At 36.3% G+C, this 22,197-nt stretch overlaps 1 protein-coding gene across 5 annotated transcripts in view; it reads left to right on the top strand.

Annotated features, from left to right (window-relative positions):
- The window catches only part of EML1 (echinoderm microtubule associated protein like 1), a 132,806-nt gene that overhangs the window by 96,956 nt on the left and 13,653 nt on the right, over nucleotides 1-22,197 (top strand). For all 5 annotated transcript variants that reach the window (XM_009280826.2, XM_009280828.2, XM_009280829.2 and 2 more), the window contains 10 exons: nucleotides 2,854-2,983; nucleotides 7,133-7,282; nucleotides 9,301-9,370; nucleotides 11,268-11,378; nucleotides 13,781-13,876; nucleotides 14,428-14,562; nucleotides 16,023-16,122; nucleotides 18,784-18,938; nucleotides 20,137-20,262; nucleotides 20,527-20,658. In XM_009280826.2, coding sequence (XP_009279101.1) covers nucleotides 2,854-2,983; nucleotides 7,133-7,282; nucleotides 9,301-9,370; nucleotides 11,268-11,378; nucleotides 13,781-13,876; nucleotides 14,428-14,562; nucleotides 16,023-16,122; nucleotides 18,784-18,938; nucleotides 20,137-20,262; nucleotides 20,527-20,658 — 1,205 coding nt within the window. The remainder of the gene's footprint in view (nucleotides 1-2,853; nucleotides 2,984-7,132; nucleotides 7,283-9,300; nucleotides 9,371-11,267; nucleotides 11,379-13,780; nucleotides 13,877-14,427; nucleotides 14,563-16,022; nucleotides 16,123-18,783; nucleotides 18,939-20,136; nucleotides 20,263-20,526; nucleotides 20,659-22,197) is intronic.

The following is a 22,197-nucleotide window of genomic DNA, read 5'->3' on the forward strand; positions in this document are numbered from 1 at the left end:
TTTCGCTGTTAGCCTAACATGATTATAGAAGCCTTGGGTTTCCCCTTGTGTTTTCTTACTGAGTAGACTGTAGATTTTTCTGAATGTTGAATAAACAGACCAAGGCCTCCAGCTAATTTCTCAGTGCTTTTTGCTCAATGTCATAAAGCAGAGTTACATTTGGTAAACATACTGTATTGTTTTCTAAAGCTTTAGCTAAACTGTAGTGTAAATATGCACATTTTTTGATGCATGTTTATGTCTGTGATATAATCACAGATTTGTCTTGCTTTTTAGAGATAGCTAAATCCTAACAGTTTTTCCACTAATCAGCATCTTTCAGCTTTGCAATGAATCTAAAATTTCACAAAGCAAAGGATGTTTGTTCTCAAGGCAAAGTCTTTTAGAGAGTCTCTACCTCTGTGTATTCTTTGTACAAATTTTATGCCTGCAATCAGTAGTGGTCTCCTTTGCAGATACTACTGGCATTCACGTGCCTTCTTATTTCAGTTCAGTAACTGTTAATTTTTACAGTTATTTTCAACAACAATTTCAAATGAACAAAATTGCAGATGTAAAAGATACATTTGTCTAAGAGTTTCACCATTGGTCTGTCTTTGCAGCTTGATGATTGTCTATCTTTACATCTATATCTTCATATTTAGAACTCTGCTGTCTTAAAAACTTAGTTATGAAAAATACGAGGACAGGGATATAGATTGGTTATGTAGAGAATATGTTCGGATTACTAAAGAAAATCAGTACAGATGGAATTAATATTACCAAAAGTTAGAAATAAATACACAGTATGGATTTCTGTGCCTGACCTAGTCATCCTCAGTTCCTCTTTATAATTGAGAGAGAGAGAGAGAGAGAGAGAGGCATTCTGAAGGCGTGATTTATATACTTGGTATAATATGCTTGGTATAATTTACTATACTTGCTTTTGGACATCTGCCTTAACATGTGATTAATTTGTCCAAAAGTACCTGTTTCTCCCTATTTACTCTAAAAAGGAGTTGTGAGTGACTAGGTCAAATACTTCTACTGCAGATGGCTAAATGCAAGTTTTATGAGTCCCGTAAGTTTCAGGTGAGAAAAGCAGTTCAATGAATTAAACTTTCACTCATTCCCAGTCTTTGATAAGCTCAGTCAGGGGTTGTCACTGCTGAAAATCTATTGACTTCCAGTGCACCAGTATCAGTATTGGCATGTGTTTCAAGCTCATTAAATAGATGCTGCATGCGCATACAAATAGTGCTGTAATGCTCTGCTATTTCATGCTCTACCCTCTATAGTTTATTTTCCAATACAGATCTATTGGAGTAGATTTTAAAAAACAGTTCCAGTATTCTAGCATTTTAACAGGCATCTTAAGCTCCAACCATCTGTCACCGTTATTTCACCATTATTATTGCTTCTTTTTAGCATTCTGTTTTCTGTTGCTTTCATTGTATGTATGAATTCTATAAATGAAGGGATTTTAGAGAGCCCTAGCTGTAACTTTACTGTGGCAGATCAGGTAGACCTCTTTCCCAAATGAATTAGTCTAAAGGCAAAATACACGTATATTTAGGTAATACAGCATAGCTATGATGTTTATTTGTTCAACCAATAATTTTTATTCATTTAGTCAGGATTTGTACCGTATGCATATTTCCAATTAAAATAAAGCCTTAGTTTTCAAATTAAAAAAATAATGGTATAGTTGTAATGATACTTAACAATTCATAGCATAATTTTAACAGTCCTAAATTGTATAATTTTTTTTCATTTACATGATTTTGTTACTTCTGCCCTTCCATTTCCTCTGTGCCCACGATTATTCTGTCTAGTAACTCTACAGATGTCACTGACTCCAAAACTGCTTGATTCGCATGAGAACAAGGCTGAACCCCTTGATCTGCCGATGGAGCAGCAAGAGCCAGCACGTTCTGAATCTGGACAAACTTCACCAGAAGTTCACAGGACACCCACTTTGGCCTTGCCAGTTCCCAAAAGTCCTAGTCAGACCTTCATGGCATTTCCCAGATCTCCTAGTTTTATAAGCCCCATGAAGTCCCCAAGTCAGTACTTCCAGATCTGTTATTAATCCCTCTTCTCTCCCCAAAAAATATTTCTTACCAGTTCAACACATTACTTTTAGTATTTTCTTCTAGAAATGTTTACTTCTGTCAGCCAATTCAGTTTTTGTAGCTTCTCTCCTGTATGTCATTTTCCTTTCTTTTAATGTACTGTCAGTGTTGTCATTCCTTTTTCAATGTTTAGTAATTCATAAAGCACATATCTTTTCTGCATGTACATCAGCATGATTCCTTTTACTAATTGTTTGTGTTCCTTATTTCGAATGTATCTCTAACACTGTATCAAGTGTAAAGCGTATCTTTACACTGAGATGCAAAGAATGTGACTGAGTGTTGGAAAATACTTTAGATGCTGATGCTCCACTGTAAATATTGATTAAAAAATAAAATCAATTTTAAGTGGCATTTCTGCGTTAATTGTAATCTTTGATGTTTTTCCCTTCATTTTAATATTTAAAAACCCATAATATTGTAACATTATTTTTCACAAAAAAAAGTTTTGATTTCAGTCCTTTCAGTTTTGTAGTTCTTCGTGACATTGTTTAGTTCTAATTCTGCTGCTCAAAATATTTAGAGGAAAAAGGGACTTTGTATGTTTGAAAAAAATTCTGCTTAGTGATTATGATTTAGGAGCCCCCCCACCCCCCCCTGCTTAATTTTTAAGTTTCAGATTGCATGTCATTCTGTAATTGTAACGCACCAAGCTTAAGTGGGAAGGGATGGAGGAGCACTGGAGTTGTCCACTGATGGGTTTTTTTGTGTAACACTAAACATTTCTGACCTTTTGTAGAGGAAGGATACGTAAAAATGTTTCTTCGTGGACGTCCTGTTACCATGTACATGCCCAAAGAGCAAGTGGAATCTTACAATTTGGAAGCAAAAGTAGAACTACCAGCCAAGAGGCTTAAACTGGAATGGGTGTATCCTTTCTGTGCTAGAGGACTACTGGAAATCAATCATTTCTTAATGATCTGTTTTAAATAATTTTTCGAGCTCAAGTACAGCAAAATTAAGATCTTTATTGATAGGGTTCGTTTCATTAGTGAAGCGCCATTCCATTCAAATAGGTGTTAATATCTTGAGGCTGTTTTTCTGCACCTTGTGAAGTACAGGGTGGCAGCTTAAGAAAGATTTTGCTTAAATGTTGCCTGAAGGTTAAGTCTGAAGCTTGCTAATTAGCTGAAGATTAAACTAGGCATATTGTAAGAATGTAGTGAGCCGTGATTATTAATTCTAGTATGCATAAAACAAGCTCAGGTTTTTCTGCTGATTGTCAGCAGTAATTTATCGTTTTAAACTGTTTTATAAAATGTGCACCATTGTCCTTTAGAGGATGCTATAATCAACTTCAGTGCTTGAATAAGCTCTGAATTGAATAGCGCGTTGCAACTTATAGGTGCTTAGCAATAAAATTCATGAGATATCGTATATAAAATAATGTTTGAATTTAGATTTTAAACTGTGTGTAAGCACTGTAAATACCGAACAGACAGAATTTTCCACTGACTTCTATGAGTAGAGATAATTGCAGAATTCTAACTTGAAAGAAATCAGTGTTTCATTACATACGGAAATTTTCGCATTTCACTTTTAAATATAATGAGAAAATACATTCTTTATTGAAAAAGGAAATTACATTTCATTTTTGTAAAATCTTAGTATAAGCAATAGATGGTTCAAGATAAAATATAAACACAAGAAGATCTGAGTCTGTTTGTAATATCCACTATCTTTAGAGATATGAAGTCTTCATAAGGTTTTCTATTTTAAGAAAAATACTTTTTTTTGGTCCCAAACAGTGCAAATAAGAAGTTGCTTTGTCTTCATAAAAAAGAAGACAGGCTGCAAATAGTCTTTTTCAAAGTTGTATAAATAGAACTGCATGTGGTTTCAGAATGCACACAGAGGCTTTCCAAAAGTCCCGTTGTATTCACAAGAGATTAATGACAGATTTAGTAACCATTCTTACTATTCCTATTGCAGCTGAGCCTGTGGGTTCTACCCTACTCTGCTGGAACTGCATAGATAATGCACGCAGAAATAACTGAAGATGAGCTAAAAAAAAAAAATCTGCAAAATTAATAAAACGGCTGAGATTAGAGTGGTAAATACTGCTTGCAGCATTTTACCATCTAATTGTTGTACAGACTCTCACCATATATCACAACAGAATTTAATGATGTCTTTTTAAACTTGTAAGGTGCCCCTTGCTTAAGGGGCCTAAGGATGATACGGGAGAAAGTGTTAGGATGCTTGCTGAAACAACAAAACAACCCAACCAGAAAACAAAACAGATAGTCATTAGAGTGTATAGATGGAAGCTGAAGTTAATATTTCAAAGTATTATAAGAAATTTATAATTAGAGTAGGTCATGATTTCAGTCCCATTAGTTTCTCACTTAAGCTTACTTAAATGACTGAATATTTGCCAGATGGAGTATTATTTTTAGTTTGAATATTCATATGTCCTTCCAGGTGTGTGTCTATACCTAGCAGTATCCTATATACAAAGGTTGTCTATGACTAGAAAAGGTATGAATTAATAAAATGATCTAACTAACCCTAAATGGTTACTGAGGAGGATGCATATTTTTTCAAAAAATACTGTGATAACTTTTTCAGATTTCAATTTCTTTGCAGTTAAACCCTGTTCATGATATCCATACTTAAAAGTTACACCAGTGACTAGGTATATAAAAGACTTCTTTTAAACAAACAAACAAAAAAAAGATAATGCCCAATTTACAGACTATAATGATGAGAAGAAAAGCTGGGGACAGGAGCGTAAAATAATTTAAGGAGCAAGACAAAGACAGCATAAAACCAACCTATATTGCAGGCATTCGTTCCAGTTGGAGAAGCTGAGCTGTTTGCTTGGAGGGTAACAGAACTGGAGTAGGAGAAAACATCTTTGTAGCGGACAAATTAGCCTGGCTGTGGGATTACAGCTGGAAATGCTTTATAATGTAAGAATGGGGCTAGAGAAACAAGATATTGGAGGTGAGATGGACAAATGGAAAGGGCAGAGCAGACTATGGTGAGAAACAGAAGGAAGAAAATCTAATGTGTGTAGATTTCAGGGCATACCTGAACCCTAAAGGGGTTTTACAGTCATGTTAGTAGGTATCTGGGTAAGCTGAAAAAGGGTCAAACCACATCAGATATATTCAGACATGAAGAAACAGAAATGCTGAGTGATGAAGTGTGAGGGAGGGCTGGAGCAGAGTTGGTAACATCCGAGCGAGAAATCAGCGCTGAGGACATCAGGGCGGGAGCGGTGGTCCGCACGGATCCGTTTGAGACCAGCTCACTTGGCAAGCAGGAGATTTGAAACAAAAGCTGCAGGCCAAATGAAAGGAAAAGGTCAAGATAACGTTCCCTGAAGTGCCAACTCACCAAATCCAAGTTGAAGCCAACGAATCTGAGTGTGGGAAACAGTGAGGAGAAGGAGAGATCAACCCCAGGAGTTTACATCTGAGAAAAAAGGCTGATAGAAAGAAACTGAGTGTTTGACAACAGCAATCATGCAAAGGGTTGAATGCAGCATTGTTCCTCGCAGGAAGAATCATAAAGAAAGGAGATTTTCCCTAAAGAATGTAATCTTTCCCATTTAATAGCTATTTTTATGCACAGAGATTTGTTCCTTATGAATGTCTGTATAGTGTTTTTACTTCACTTTTTTTTTTTAAAAAGTTTGATTCCTTACGCTAACTTCAACTGTTAGTTCATTATAAACTTGATTATACATTGTTGAACTAGGGAAATTTTGTGTTGGCTTCAGTTGGTAATGGTATCTGGCCTTATAGAGAAAAATAATTTTAAACAAATAAAGCATTGTCCTGCAATCTGGAGTAGTAACTCTAACCTTTATAGACACATTCAAGATTGATAGTAAATGCTTGGTAACTTGAAGATACTGGTTGTTTACATGTCTTCAAATTTGAATATCTCAAACTGGAAGGAACTTCGGCTGAAATATTTCAATTTGGGAGTCCAAAAGCTGTATTTTTGAATGCACATTTTGAAGGTTGGGTATGCAGCACTACTTCTATTGCATTTATTAGAAAAAATTAGCAAGCTGTTATTTCAATTCCCATTTTAGAAGTAAGATAACTATTGTACTTACTTCTTGGATAATGTTAACGTGAGTATTTTAGTTTGACTGGGTTATCGTTGACCCTAGAGAATAGTGCACAAGTATCTTTTTAATATCTTATAATTGGGGTTCCAGTACCTCTTCATATATTTATTGCAGCCAGTTTCCCCATATTGACTGAATTAGTACGTACTTCTGTTTTGCCAAGATTCTGCTAGTGCTGTTTCTCGCTGTTCCCATAAAAAAGGAAAGCCAAAATAGTTGTAGTCCCTAATGACTCCTCAGAAGAATAAAACTACGTAATTTGGCTGAATTAACATTCGGTCTAAATGAGATTATTTCTGGATTAATTCCAGTTATTTCATTGGATTAATTTTAGATTAGTGTTGATATGACTAGCATCAGAGTCTGGGCCACCGCCTTTTAAATACTACAAAAATAAATTGGAACGGATGATGTAACCCTTTTACGGTTTTATTTCCGTCTGGCTGGTAATGCCCAGAATAATGAAATCAATCAACCTGCACACAGGATAATGCAGTCAGTCCTAATGTCATGCAGGGAGATGTACTGAATGACATTAGCTTTTCCATCAAGTCTAAATTTTAATTTTAATTAGTCAACCAGTGTAAATAGTAGATACACTTGGGACAAAATTAGTATTGCCTTAGTCTGGCATTTAGCAAATTCCAGAGGAGACTAAAGGGATAGTGTGTCTACAAATTCCTGTATTCTTTACCATGTATTTTCTGTAGGATGTGTAGGTTTTCAGTAACTCAGTCTGCAAAACGCTTTAGCGCTCTTTACTGTAGTAAGGGAGGGAGTTCTGAAGGCTGTTGAGTGATAAAGCCGTGCTCAAGCCAAGAGATGCCGACTTCAGGAAATACAGGGGCAGAAAATCCATTTTGTTTTTCCTTATTTTTAACATTCTTCATTGGTAGATAATGTTATTGCAGCTTGACCAACATGCTAGCTATGGATATAGGGGTCGGGACTGTCGCAGTAATCTCTATCTTCTTCCAACGGGCGAAACTGTATATTTCATCGCATCTGTAGTTGTGTTATTCAATGTTGAAGAGCAACTTCAGAGACATTACACTGGTCATAATGATGATGTGAAGTGGTAAGTCACCTAATAACCCTTCTTTTTTCTTCATAAAACAGTGTTTGGGAGGTAATGTTTCGTTCCTTTAATATAGTTTTGAAAATTCAAGTGATTTAACTTCTAAGTCTTGCATAGATTGGGTCCTTATGCCTGACAATGCGTTTGCACAAATAAAGGTCTGACTGTAGTCATGGTAAGAATGTCAAATGTCTGTTATAGCTCTGTCCAGTCAGCACACGAAGCAACTGCTGTCAGGGTGGGATGGTGCAGACCTGATGATATCCAAATATGTCCCTAACAGCCTGAGTTTGCTTGTGAAACCTGCTTTGAAGTCTGTGCTGCTGTATGTGCTGTGCTACGTCGTTTGGATGCGTCTGTATGCAATTGCTGTATTGATGGTCTCCAAGTTACTGCTTGTTTCTCCAAGTTGCTAACAATTCCTCCTCTATTTACTTAAGAAAATTTATTTTCCATAACTAATATACTTTTTACATTGAAAATAAAGAAAAGTAGAAATCTGACTTAATCTGTAGATCTACTCATTTTCATTACTCTGTTTTTAGGATGATTTAACATTAACTTCTTTAGACTCTTCTCCTTCCCCTTTTTAAGTAGGATTGAATTATTCATCTTCATCTGGGTCTGGGTGCCAGATACGGGTCCTTTAGGCTCAATCTAACCAACAAAACAGTTTTAATCTCATCTGCGGTCTTCCTGGTAGTCTTCAGGCATGTCTACATCACGGCAGATACCCAGTAAACTAGTCCTGAGCAGCCCGGTTTGTCTGCTGCCATGCAGGCATGCCAGCTTGGGCTTCCAAGTGATTTAGCTGTGTTCAAGCTTAGAGGATACTAGTTATCAGGAAATATCAGTATTGTTTAAATTGAAATCTAAATAAACATATGGTTTGTCTTGATGGTATCTGTCTGCTTGCTGAATGTAGCTGAAAAAGAGCACCTGGATTATCTGATGGGCCCTAATGTATGAAATGAGTTTGACATCCCTTCTTTAGATTAAGCATTATGAAACACCCGTTCTCCCTGAGAGCCAAAAACAGACCTGATAACCAAATCTGGGTGCATTGTGAGCATGTTTCATAAAATTGAATTATTTGTATAATCTAGTTGTTTTACAAGGAGGTTTTTAACCTGGATCTGTTCCATCTCATTTCTTTCTTTCAAATTTTTGACTCTTTCGATATTTCAAAGCTTTCAGGTTTATTGGATAAAGGATACCTTTCTGCATTATAAAGCTGAATGAGTTATTGCCACAGCTCATTTTGCAGGGCACTTGGCTTCTAGGACTGTATGCAAAGCAGCTGCAGTGAAAAAAGAATTAAGAGAGGATTTAGGGCAAAAATAGACTGTACTCCAGGCTTTAATACAAATTTTAGGTTGCTTTTGCTTAGAGACATTAGTTAATATTGATCACAGTTTTTAAAATCTCAGTTTTAATTTTAGAATCAAAATTCCTAATTTCTGTATCCTGTTCTTACTTACTAAAGGACTTTTTTTACCTTTTGAAAAGTATTAGAGAGAAGTTGGTATCTCCCTATAAAAGTCGCTGAATAGCTGGTCAATACAGTCTGAAGAGCAATGTTTGAGTGGATACATCTGTTTGCTCTGGAGGATTGTCACTAGACAGCGTTGACTGTACTGACCAGATCTCTGCAACCTCTGATTAGAGATAACTCAAATAACTAGCTCAAATTGTAAACTCCTTATACACTGCAATCATTTAAATATAGGTGAGATGAATCCCAGCATGAGTGGGACTGGGGCTTGTTTGATACATGCTTTGAGGTATTACGACTTAAGCAAATTACTGCCTTGTTCATAAGGGAACAAGAGTTTTCTGAATAAAAGAGCGTGAAAATTGTTTTGTCCGTTCTGTTTTTGTATTTTCAAAATGTTTACATGTATGCTGTGTGCTTTATATGACTAATATAGGGCTATTTATTACAAGCTCATGTAAAAGTTTGATGATATAGATAATAAATGGCTTTAAGTTTGGCCTCTCTTTCTTTTCTTTTTTAGCCTGGCTGTCCATCCTGATAGGATCACTATAGCAACAGGTCAAGTTGCAGGGACATCCAAGGATGGAAAAGTGAGTGACCCCTTTGCTGACATATAGTTGCTTATATTTCATAAGAATATGTTATTAAGGAGATACATGCTACATTCTTTTCATGTTGCAGTTAAATTGGTCTTACATTTTAGGACTGAACACAAGCAAAACTTAATTTGAGAGTGCCTATTGCACGCTATCAAAGTTACCTGGTTCCGTTATCAAGATTGGTCAGTGGTTTCTGGTTCTGTTACTTACACAGACTGAAGGTAAATTTGGAGCTGGTCTTCAAAAGAGTCATGGAAGGATGAGGCTACAAAGGAGACCGGAGAGGGCAGATGGATGTGGGAAAAAGGAGGAGAAGCAGCAGAGATTAAATTGTACACTATACAACTTCATTTCTGACCACAACTACCAAAGCCAAAGTACAAATAAGAATGGCTTTGGGTTGTTTGCTGAAAAAAATAAATTCTTACTCTTGCCATCATCTAGGCAAGAATATTTTTCTCTCTGTTGTTACCTGTATTATCATAAAGCTTAGCTGTAGGCTAGGAATTTATTTGAACAGAGTAAGATGAGCATTGCTCCAAAGAGCTAAGATAAGGGCAAAAGAATGGGTATAAGCAGAGGCAGGAAAGCATGAGGAAAAAGTTACTCAGCAGAGTATGCAGCTGATGTCACAGCCAGACTATTGCAAAATTTTTGGTAGATGTCAAAGAAGAATTTTATGATAAAAACAGATTATCAATATGCTAACTACTTTTAAGTAAATGAGGAAAACAAAATCTCAGTTATGCAATATAAGGTTTATGTAAAGATAACTTAGTTGAGTAACATAAACTTAATTTTTATTGTGTGTTGGAGAAATCTCTGGTATGTATTTTTTTTTTTTAACTTCATAAATACAATTCCTTACCATTGTATTTGTGAAATGAAATCTGAAGGTGTGGTTTCTATGCTTGAAGGGAGTGTGGTATATAGGTAAGCTTATGTAAAAGCCATTTTTTGTAACTGAGATGCTGAGGTGGCCTTGATTTATTTATTTTTAAGGGCAATTTCACTACTTATTAGCAAGAAAGACTGATGGCTGTTGTGGGTTTGGGTTTTTTTTGCTGATACTGTAATAAAACATCTTCACCTTATTTGAAAGGGCATCCTAAAAAAGGAAGTAAAACATAGCCTTTGTTGGTTTCCTGCAAAGGTTGAAGATACTTTGTAACTATTTTTAAAATAAAACTTAACAGCAAGTACTTCCTGGGGTTGCCCTCTAGTGGATTTGAGAAGCATTTCTGTCTCCACCGGGTTCAGCCTGCGTGGGGCTGTCTGTGTGGTGCAGAAGGCATCGATAGAGGGGAGGGAGGGGGAACCACCTGGTTTTCACAGGGAATTCGTCTTGGGCCATTATGTATACCTAGAATTTTATGTACAAAAAGGAAGTTAGTTCTGATTACAGTGGTACAATTCTTTTCTATGGCCATTTTTATGACACTGAAATTAATGACATTTTAGAAATTCTTAATCTTTTTTTTGCACTTGCTGTTTGATGTTGACCAGAATTGTATCAGTTGCTGCAGTTTGAACTGATGATCTTGGACCTACCAGTAGGTCCCATGTTGCAGGGTCATCACCAATTTTCACTTATTGAAGGATGTCTCAGTGCCCGTTTACTTTAGTGAACTAAAAAGATCAGTGAGACCTGACGTGCTCTACACTCTGGATAGTCAGTCCCAGATATTGGTTCAAGGCACAGTAATCAGCAAATTGTTTGTAGCATATCTACATATCTACATATTACATGGGTGACTCTAGAGAAGTTCTGATAATTTGCATACCTTAAATTGTATTAAAATGTTTTTTGGATGCATTCTCATTTTTTTAAATCCTGATTTTTTTTGCCACCATTGTTTCAGCTATTATTTCTGTGTCTGTTTTATAGCAATTGCCACCACACGTGCGTGTCTGGGATTCTGTAACTCTGAATACACTGCATGTCATCGGAATGGGTTTTTTTGACCGAGCTGTCACTTGCATTGCTTTTTCGAAATCTGTAAGTAAAGTAAATGAATAGTCAAATTAAGTATGTTTGCTGAACAAGTCTTTGAAGTCTTTCAAATTTATCTTCCTTGATCAAACTTCCAAGCTGTCTTTTCTCTCAGCTTCCTCTTTAGAGGAGGAAAGCTTGCAAGCCAGTTGTTTCCAACAGTTTATGTTAGCAATAACATAACAGCATAACAGCAGTCTCAGAGATCTACCTTATGCGTGCCATAAAATGCAATTAATTTCTTCAAGGACAAGTAGTTGCAGAAGTACTTGTGTTCTTGAAGTTTCAGTATCCTTACTTCATCTCTTTAATTATCCCATTGCATTTCTCCCTACATAAGTTATTCTCTCCACACCTTTTAACCCCCTACGCTGTGCCTAAGGATGACTGATGAAAGACTTCTACAACGGCCCATACCACTGATTTTGAATTTAAAAAATGGGAGCTTCCATAGGAGGACCAAAATCTTTTGCTTGAAAGCAGCAAAGGCGTATGGATAAAGGATTGTAAAGAATTAGAATCCTGTTGTTAGCCTCTTGGCACCATCCTTTGAACTCTGGTCGATCAGGGAGGTAAAAAAAGATGACATAGGCAGCGTTCAAGTCCCATACAAAAACATGAGTCTGTAACCTGACACACACAAGTCTAGAAACCCTCCGTGTAGAACAGAATCCGTTAAGCAGTGTATGTGGTGGTGTCTGGTTGTCTCGGCAGCATTTTTAAAAAGGAGAGGACTAGATGGTGTATGGTAAAGGTAGGTAAAATGTGTATGGACATAGGTAAAATGTACTTCAGTGAAAGTTTCCACAAACACTTGAAATCTATTGATGACAATATTTTATAGAAAGTAAAGAAGAGAGGAGGGAATTGGCAGAGCTAGTAAAGAATACAAAGGTGAAAGCCAATGCAGTTCAAGATCAGCTTTGAAGGATAAATAAAACGGAATAGCAAGCAAATAGTCTGTAAATATCTCCTTGGAGGAAGAAATAGGTACTTAATAACGGAGGATCGCTATTGGCGGATGCCAGGAGAAAGCAAGTGTTTAATATGTTTGCTTTATGCTGTGATTTCACAGTTATAGCTTGGCCTGTTTTGAGCATCACTTCCCATCCCGTAGCAGTACTGCTTATCTCATTTTAGACAGCCCTCTGGCTACTCAGTCCTGTCTCTGTCCCACCTCTTGAGTTGCCTTGGCACAGTTATTTTTGTAGCTGTGTCTGAGATGTGTATTAGGGGCCTGATTCATCAGGAAAACAACCAAGCAACCTCATACGTAAAAAAAAAAATGAAGCAGAGTTTGCTTGGGTCTTCTTTTCCCCCAAAAGTTGATCTGTTCCCCAAACAGGCTCACTCTGTGATAGCCCAGACTTTTGCGGTGGCTCAGCTCAAGAGGCAGCAACAAGTGGCTGTGCTATGGGTGGCAGAGGAAGGACTGTTTGTGCCAGCATGGCTGCCAAAGGAGTGCTTGTGTAACCACAGGCTCAGTCTGTTCCGGCAAGCTCATCTGCAGTCAAAGCTAACATAGCTGATGCCAGGAGCAACAGGATACAAAAATCATATTTGAATGGGTTGGAAAGCAATTAGACATTACGTGATGGTTTATTCCACCATAGACACACAGCTAGGAATGAACACCAAAGACTGGAAAAAATGGTCCAAAAACTACCTTCCAGATAGCTGCTGTCTGGAAAAAGGTCTGATGATTGTACAACAGTGACCATCGCTAGTGAGACAGATGTCGATCATCCCCTCAGCTCAGGTAGAGTCTCAGTTAGAGTTCCTCATCCAGTCTTTGGATTCACACATCAGAAAAACGGGTACCGACTGGAGAAAGTCTAGGAAATATGATGCATGAAGAAAGACTAAAGGAATTAGGGTCATTAAGATTAGAAAGACTGAGAGAAGACATAACTATAAAAAAGATACCTGTCAGGAATAAGTTTTCTAATTTCTTACTACATTCCCTGATTTTGATCCATTATTCCTATATGAAGAGTAAAATTGTTCCCCGTGTCCATAGCAGATCTGACAAGAAGTAATTGGTTTAAATTGCAAAGAAAGAAACTCAGTATAATTATCAGGAAAAGCTTTCTTAATAGTATAGATAATGACATGTAGTTTGCCTTGGGAGTTTCCATCACTGAATGTTTAAAGAGAGATACCTACCTCATTCCTGACAAAGTCTTTGTCTACAGTTTGCAGGAGTTCCTCTTCTAGATCCCTTTTTGGCCCTATTTTTCAATGATCCTATGAATTATTATAGATCTATGGGAAAACTAAAGATGTAACAGTTAAACTGTAAATATTTCACTTTAATCTACACAGAAGCATTTAATTATTTTGAATGTGTATTTATGTTTCTAATGTTGGTTGGTGAATGCATTAATATTTTCCATGTTTTGCCTCAGAATGGAGGAAGCAGCCTGTGCTCCGTGGATGACTCAAACGACCATGTGCTTTCTGTGTGGGACTGGCAGAAAGAAGAAAAGCTGGCAGATGTCAAGGTGTTGCAATAAGATATTTTGTACTACTTGCTTGTATGTAGATTTGGATTTCTTGTCATAAAAGTCTTTCTATATTTAACTTCTTGTGCCTTTTTAACATTTTCACTTTATAAAAGGCAAAGAAGACAAAGAAAGGGAATATTTTCTCTCACTGTTGAGATTATCCCAATAGTTCGGTTTTGTTTGTTTTGTTTTGTTTTTTTAAATTTTGCTATTGTAGTCATTCTAGAATTGATTAGAAAAGTCTAGGCAGCAATGATAGGAGCATGTGCAGAAAAGAAACGTCTTAAACTAATCTTTTGTGTAGAACTTCTCATTATCTGACATAGTTTTGAAGGATAACTTTTGATACTAACTTATAAAAACATAAAATCTTTTGACTTCAAAGTATTCTACCAAAGTATTCCAGTCTACACTAATAGATGAATAGCTCAGAATTTTTCTTAAATCAGGAGTTGAACAGTTAATCTAACTAGAGAACCATTTCATGGTTCAGTTTGTTTTCTTTGAATTTTAAATTTTGATACAATGTTTTTCTTTTTCCTTCCAAGTGCTCTAATGAGGCTGTATTTGCTGCAGATTTTCACCCTACTGATACAAATATAATAGTTACTTGTGGAAAATCACACCTTTATTTTTGGACACTAGAAGGGAATTCCCTTATTAAAAAGCAAGGATTATTTGAGGTAAAATAAAGTTTTTCCTTAATTTTATGTTTATAATAATGGTACTGTCATACAGAACTAAGGGTTAATAAGGGTTGAGTAAATCAAAACAATTGATCGTTATTAAACTTGAAATTTTACAGAAATTCAGGTAGCATTCATGGTATGGCACTGAGAGCTTTTCCATGGGTTGTCACCATGATGAAGTTTTGAAATGCAATTACCATTCTGTTCCTTGCATTCCTTTTCCTGTATTCTTTATACTGTGCCCCCATCAAAATAAAATTACCTTAAAGCCCTCTATGCTTACCTCAGGTTAAAAAAATAGTGTTATACGCTGGGGTTTTTTTATTTTGTCAGAAGAAAGACTTGGAAAACCCCATAAATTATGTGACTATGAATATTCTTCCCTTTTCCTCTGTTCTGCTCAGATATACACACATATGTAATTCAAATACAGATTGAGCTGGCCACTATTTGGTAAATATCATTTTCATTTCAAGGTCTTGATTTGGTTTTGTACTTAAATATAGACTAAGCTCTACAGCAGCTGCATGCACAAATGAGGGATGTTTGCAGTGACTGCAGATAACTCCAGTAGGGCCTAGTTAACTGCTTGTGGAGTCGTGGTTCGCAAGTATAGTCAAAACAAGTATTTTGCAATGTCAATTTATACACTTTGTGTGAAATAAGGAGAAGATGCTGAGATAATGCATTTAAATTTTGTTACATTTTATTTTTCATTCATTTTTCACTTCTAAGCTACTTGGGCATATTTCTGCCTCTGTTATTCTTGATGGTTGTTGCAGATGGGAAAGCGTGGTGGCCCTAGTTGAGAATATTCTTAATTTGAGGGAGAAAGAGGCCATACACACTGGTAGTCAAAAAACATTGTAAATAATGTCCTTGGAAGCTACTAGCTAGTGAATTTTTTTGTCCCCTTATATATTTCACTATTTTGTTGCTGTCAGTATTTTAAATGCAGGGTCTCAAAGCAACGTTTCCATTACTGAACCTTAGGATTCTTTCAAGAGATGATTTCTCAATTCTTACACTGCAGCGAAACTCTCTAGCAAGACTTTTCTCCTAGAAACTTTGGAGTTAAAAATTGCAGTAATAAAGCTTGTTTGCATCTTTGGCCATTTCTAAATACTTAAAGCCTTTCGGATTATGTGGGAGTTGGGGAATTTGGTTTATCTCAGAGCATTACTGGTCTTGTGTTAAAAGTTGGCAGGCCTTCTCACTCGCTCTATCCGCAACTTGTAATTAAAGGGTGCAGGATTGGGCCACCAACCTCGGCTGATGCATCTTTTGCCATTGCACAGACTAACTGTTTAGACTGTAGGAATGTGTTTAACTCCTGTGTAGACATTTAAGCAATAATAGAACTGTGTAAGACTAAACTAAATTACTCAAATGCATACAGTTAAAACGAATGGGTTGTGTGTTGCTGTGAGCATATATTTTTCGTAACCATGCAGAAACAAGAGAAGCCAAAGTTTGTCCTGTGTGTGACTTTTTCTGAAAATGGTGATACTATTACAGGAGACTCAAGCGGAAACATTTTGGTTTGGGGAAAAGGTAAGACAAGATTGTAGTTAATAGTGAAATTTTAATATAAAATAGTCTGAATTTTTACATGAGTGTAGCCTCATTTTAAGAAGAATAAATTTTGTTTATCTTGAGTTCTTTGCCAAGACCAATCCAGCAGATTATGTCTGGATTCTCCTCTACGAGCACCTAAAGAACATATACCTGACTGCTAGAGCACAAAATTCTATAGAATGTGTTCTCTATGGTCAAATGTTGAATCATAGAGCTATGCCAGCACGTATGGCTTTTACTGACATAAGGAATGGCAGGAAAAGTTCTTTTCCTCAACCCATCTGATAGTAAGAAACACTGTTAATGTATTTGATTATCTCCAGTCTCCTATACTGTCACGCTGCAGTGTTTGCAAAAATTATGCCTATTGACATACACTTTTTAAAAGACAACAAATAGCTTTATTTGTTTTCCTAGGAAGTCAAGCTAAAATATATGCAGATCTAATTGAATTCCTCAGCTTTATTTCAAAAGGACAGATGGATAAGACAAACTTCTTAAAAGGCATTTTGTAGAAAGAAAAGCCTTTTTTTTTTTTTTTTCTGGCAGCAGGAGAAAAGTTCTTTTCCTCAACCAATCTGATAGTAAGAAACACTGTTAATGTATTTGATTATCTCCAGTCTCCTATACTGTCACGCTGCAGTGTTTGCAAAAATTATGCCTATTGACATACACTTTTTAAAAGACAACAAATAGCTTTATTTGTTTTCCTAGGAAGTCAAGCTAAAATATATGCAGATCTAATTGAATTCCTCAGCTTTATTTCAAAAGGACAGATGGATAAGACAAACTTCTTAAAAGGCATTTTGTAGAAAGAAAAGCCTTTTTTTTTTTTTTTTCAGGCAGCAGAAGGCAATGCCTGCTGGAGGGCAAAGAGCAGCAACATGCTAAACGTTTACTTAGTGTGTGAGACGCCATTCATAGGAATAAGGAGAATCCCCTAAAGGAGGCCTTATTAGTAAAGGAAGAAGGGGTATGGATGACAGCTGCTTCTTACTTAGTCAGTGCCTTCTCCCAAGGTACTCGAAGGATATAAGACCCGGGAAGCAACAGCAATGCCTGCTGGAGGGCAAAGAGCAGCAACATGCTAAACGTTTACTTAGTGTGTGAGACGCCATTCATAGGAATAAGGAGAATCCCCTAAAGGAGGCCTTATTAGTAAAGGAAGAAGGGGTATGGATGACAGCTGCTTCTTACTTAGTCAGTGCCTTCTCCCAAGGTACTCGAAGGATATAAGACCCGGGAAGCAACATGGTGAATCAGTTACACAGTTGAACCTTAGTGAGCTATTTTTGTAGACTTTTTTTCATCCAAGGACCATCAGCCAATTACCTCCTTGTGCTTTTGACCAATACACTACTCTTGAGTAGAGGGGTGGTTACGGTGTTTGTAACTCAGCTCCTCTTTTATTTCCCTTTTCTTTTTCCTATGATAGCTTAAAGCAAGACACTTCAACACTTTTCCTTCCAAACAGAGTTTAGAAATTGCATAGTCCCATCTCCTCCCTGTTCTTGGTTGTTATTTTGGACTGCCAACAGAGAAGGGAGATAGTGGCAGCTGCTGGCATGGCAGGGTCAGTGCGGTGCTCAGGAGCCGGTATGCCTTTGTGCCAGTAGACTAATTTCTGCCTTGACTGCAATCAGCGTCTTCTGCCCTTTTTCCCGGGAATTCTTTGTGTGCTGCAAGATCTCCTCACCTCTGCCGGTTCTTTTGGGACGGACAAAAATGTTCTTGTTTTTCTATCTTAGTACAGCATACTTTCTGTGTCTTTACTACTTTTGACTCAGAGCTCTATGTTCAAGTGAGGGCTGCTTCCACCAGTTTGGAGTATCCTTAGCAAAAACCTCTCTTAATAGAAATCACTTGCAACTGACATATTATATCCATAGATGTGGATAGAAGCAAATGGGATTTATAAAGGAAAAAGTTGTTTCTTCCTAACTTGCATCAGCCCCTCAATTGTGCTAAAGATAAAGTTATCCAAGCTTTGATGCAAGGTGCACATTTCAGTAATAGAATCACTAGTAATCATTGCTTTACATTTCATAATAGTAATGGTTCATCAAATTAGAGATATTTAATCTAATGTAGTTGGTTTGAAGGTATTTTGAGACTAAGAAGGTACTTGAAGAAGCCAAGTTCATCAATGAAGAGGTACAGGCTCTTTTGGGGAGTGATTCAGCACCTTCTGCCAGAAGAGCAAAGACCGCTAGCTTGGTCAGATTTTGGTGCAAGTTAGGTGTCTGGAGGCTGTGGAATATCCTTGGAGGATAACAAGTGACTGGGTTACAAGTTATGGTTTCTTTGTTGATAAGGTGCGTAGTCAAACCTAGCTACTGCAGGTCAAATGTGATGTCAAACAGTTTAGCTTAAACCCCCATGAAAGGTTTAAATTAACCCATTTTACTTTGTGTTTGAACTAGGTTAAGTGAATACATATACTTTTCATTTCTGAGATGGGGGAATATGTTCTTGAGGTGTACTAATTCAGTCTCTTTCTGGTGCAACAGTCCATTCCCATCACTGTTTAGATATAATCCTTGACAGGTGGTAGTAGAGAAATGGAGAACAAAAAACAACTGGGGAAAAAGGAGCTAGTAAGCTTTCCGTGGTAATATCTTTTCTCCATCTATCCAGGTACCAATAGAATAAGCCACGCAGTTCAAGGGGCACATGAAGGTGGAATATTTGCGCTGTGTATGCTGCGAGATGGCACGCTAGTATCGGGAGGTGGAAAAGACCGAAAGCTGATATCTTGGAATGGAAATTACCAAAAACTTCACAAAACTGAGGTGATATCACTTATCTTGAAATTACTCTGCTACTCAAAATGAATTTTAGCTGTTTTCTGAACAGAGCTTTTTAAATAAATTTTTTTTCTTATGAATATGTGTTCTGTGGGAAAGCAAATCAATGGTAAAATGCAATATCATTTAAGTCATCAGGTCATTCCTGTGATAGCCTATTCATTAACATAATATTTCCTTTTTAATATCTATGGTAATTGGAAAACAAGTCTTGAATTCATACTTTTTCATATTATTTCTTCCTTTCTTTGCAATTAATAATGTGAGGTCATTTTTCACTTCAGAGTATTACAATATTAAAATGTTTTTGTACTTTCCTCTTTTCCAAAATGATGTGAGGATTTTTTGGGGGTTTTCATACTTACATTTTTTCATGAATTTCTTGGTTAGTGTTGTTTTTTATTTAAAAAAGAAATTCCGAAAATGAATTCAGTTGCTATGTGGGAACTTAAAAGTTCAAAGCAGAATTTGTTTGGACAGAACTGCATGACTGTTTACATTCTGAATGTAAGAGAACAATCAGCATAAAACTCTGAGGAAGGGTTTCAACTCTACTGTATTATTAAATGTTGCAAATATATGTGCAACTGGAATGGCATGTCTTTTGGTAATTCAGTTTTTAACACAGCACAAGGTACGTGCTTGTTTTGCTGTTTCTAACCATGGCATCCTTCTTTTTCTCTTATTTGTTCATACAGTGGTATTCCTTGTTATTTTAAATTTTACATCTTCCCTAGAACTTTATATTGGAGATTTGCACTGACTTGTTCAGAACCTAGGCTGCAATTGAAGAAACATATGTTGCAAGAAAGTACTAGCGATACAAAGCCTGACACTATCTCTGAGTAGAAATGCTTAGTCTGATATCACAGCTGCAATTAAATTATGATTGAGTTAACACAGCATGAAGGAACCTTTTCTGTTTGTTGAAATACTTGGTTTATCTGTACAAATGGAGTGTTCTGTAGATAAGGATGTCTTTTCTTGTAGTGTTATAAAGACAGTTACTGAGCTGATGCAAGTTGTTACAAACTTTTGAAAGTCAGGCATATATATTCATCCATTTCATTTCTCCTCTGTGCAACGTTTATTAAAATGCATTTGCTAGGCCGCACGTCTTTAAAAATAGCAATGCCTGACAAATTCTCTGACTTATCTATCTGTTTGTCTGTTATGACCACAGATTCCAGAGCAGTTTGGTCCAATAAGAACAGTAGCAGAGGGAAAAGGGGACGTTGTATTAATAGGAACCACTAGAAACTTCGTCCTGCAGGGCACGCTATCAGGAGATTTTTTCCCAATTACCCAGGTAAGCTGTTGCCCTACAAGAACATTTGTAAGTGTGTAATAGCAGTAAAGGTATTGTTTAAAGTTAAGTTTCATAAATATGCATCTATTTGATTTATTATTACAGTACTTTTGGCAATAAATAATGTTATAAATATGCCTCCATCTAAGCCAACGTATTTTTGTAACGCCTTAATATACAGTTTGGTCATTTTAATCCTGTTTAAACATGTTTAGTTTTGATGGTACTGTCCTTCTTGTCAAGAAACATTTCCTGCTTGTGTAGGGTCACACTGATGAGCTTTGGGGACTTGCAGTCCATTCCTCTAAACCTCAGTTCTTCACTTGTGGACACGACAAACACATTACCCTCTGGGATGCTACCACTCATCGTCCTATCTGGAACAAGATTATAGAGGTATAAAATTATTAAACGCAACTCTACTCCTCTTGTAGAACTTCTCAAGTAATTTGGGTTTTTCATAAGATCATTGATTAAAAATAAAGTATTAACTTGAGGAAAAAAATGAGAGTCATAAAATTTGTCTTTCTGAAAATGGATGTAAAACTCTTAAAAACAAGAATTTTAAACCCTAGGTTATATGGATTTATATGCTGTATCACATGGAAGTGTACAGTGCTGTTGACATTTCATATTTTTTTACTAGGAAGAGAACCACAAATATAAAGCTAGGAGTTATTTCTCATTTAGAAGTAGTTCTGATCAGGATTACTACTACTACTATCCTGAGCATGGTAGTTGGAATTCAGAAGGAAAAAAATTTTTTGACGTTTTTGGCATTCTTTGTTTATTTTCTATGGTTTATTAGTATTTTTATACATCCTGTTCACAAATAAACAAATGTTTTAGAATTTAACTTCCTATCTCTGGTATGAAACTTGAGGTTTAGGTACTGAAGGAATACTTAGTGGAGGCTCAATTTTATACTGTACTTAGGCACTCAGTTGTGCATCTGCAGACTCCTAATGGCTTTGTGGTAACGTGATCATTTTTATACACCTGTTCACAAATAAACAAACGTTTTAGAATTTCACTTCCTATCTCTGGTATGAAACTTGAGGTTTAGGTACTGAAGGAATACTTAGTGGAGGCTCAATTTTATACTGTACTTAGGCACTCAGTTGTGCATCTGCAGACTCCTAATGGCTTTGTGGTAACGTGATCATGATTACTACATATATCGCTAGGAACTGATTTTTTAGCATACGTTTTTTGACACCTGATCGCTTTTCTAAATATTTACCCATAAAAAGACATTGGCTTATCTCCTAGAGACAGCAGTGATGCTTTTATCTCTCTATTTTGAGATGCCACTATCACATTTTTTTCAGTCTTCTCTTTACATATTTTTTTAATAGGTGTGAGAGTATGCTTTTTTGGAGATACACATACCGATCACAATAAAGAAGTTACTTCTCAGTCTTTCTTATCTGCCCTCTGTACAGTGGAAAAGTTCAAAAATTACTTCAGGAAAAAGAAAACAGTGTAGATATATATCCAATACACAGGTTTGCAGATCAAATTGTAGCCCATAACCTATAGATGACTCTCATGTCGCTGACAAAAGTGCTTTCTGTGTGATATAGTAAACAATCCTTTATTAGTTTACATGCAACTTTTTTTTTCATAAAAAGATTGTTTTTTTTCAGGCCTACATAATGCTTTAAGTTAAAGCTAGTATTGAAAACACTTATTGAATACAATGCATCTGCAATAATTGTATGCTGTGGCATCAGGCTGAAGCAGTCTTAACAGTATAGCGTTTGCCAAACTGTCTCGTAGTATCCTGCTACAGTTGTATGCACTTATTAAATCATGGTTGCTTGCTGAATGTGGAAATTGGAATTTATTCTGTCTAACCAAGGTCATGTGTTCTAAGATCCATATTTTTGCTGACATGGGAAGCTTCTAAATTAATTGGAGAGACTAAATCAA

The sequence above is a fragment of the Aptenodytes forsteri genome, unplaced genomic scaffold, assembly GCF_000699145.1.
Source record: "Aptenodytes forsteri isolate BGI_AS27 unplaced genomic scaffold, ASM69914v1 Scaffold193, whole genome shotgun sequence".
In the NCBI taxonomy this organism is placed as follows: domain Eukaryota; kingdom Metazoa; phylum Chordata; class Aves; order Sphenisciformes; family Spheniscidae; genus Aptenodytes; species Aptenodytes forsteri.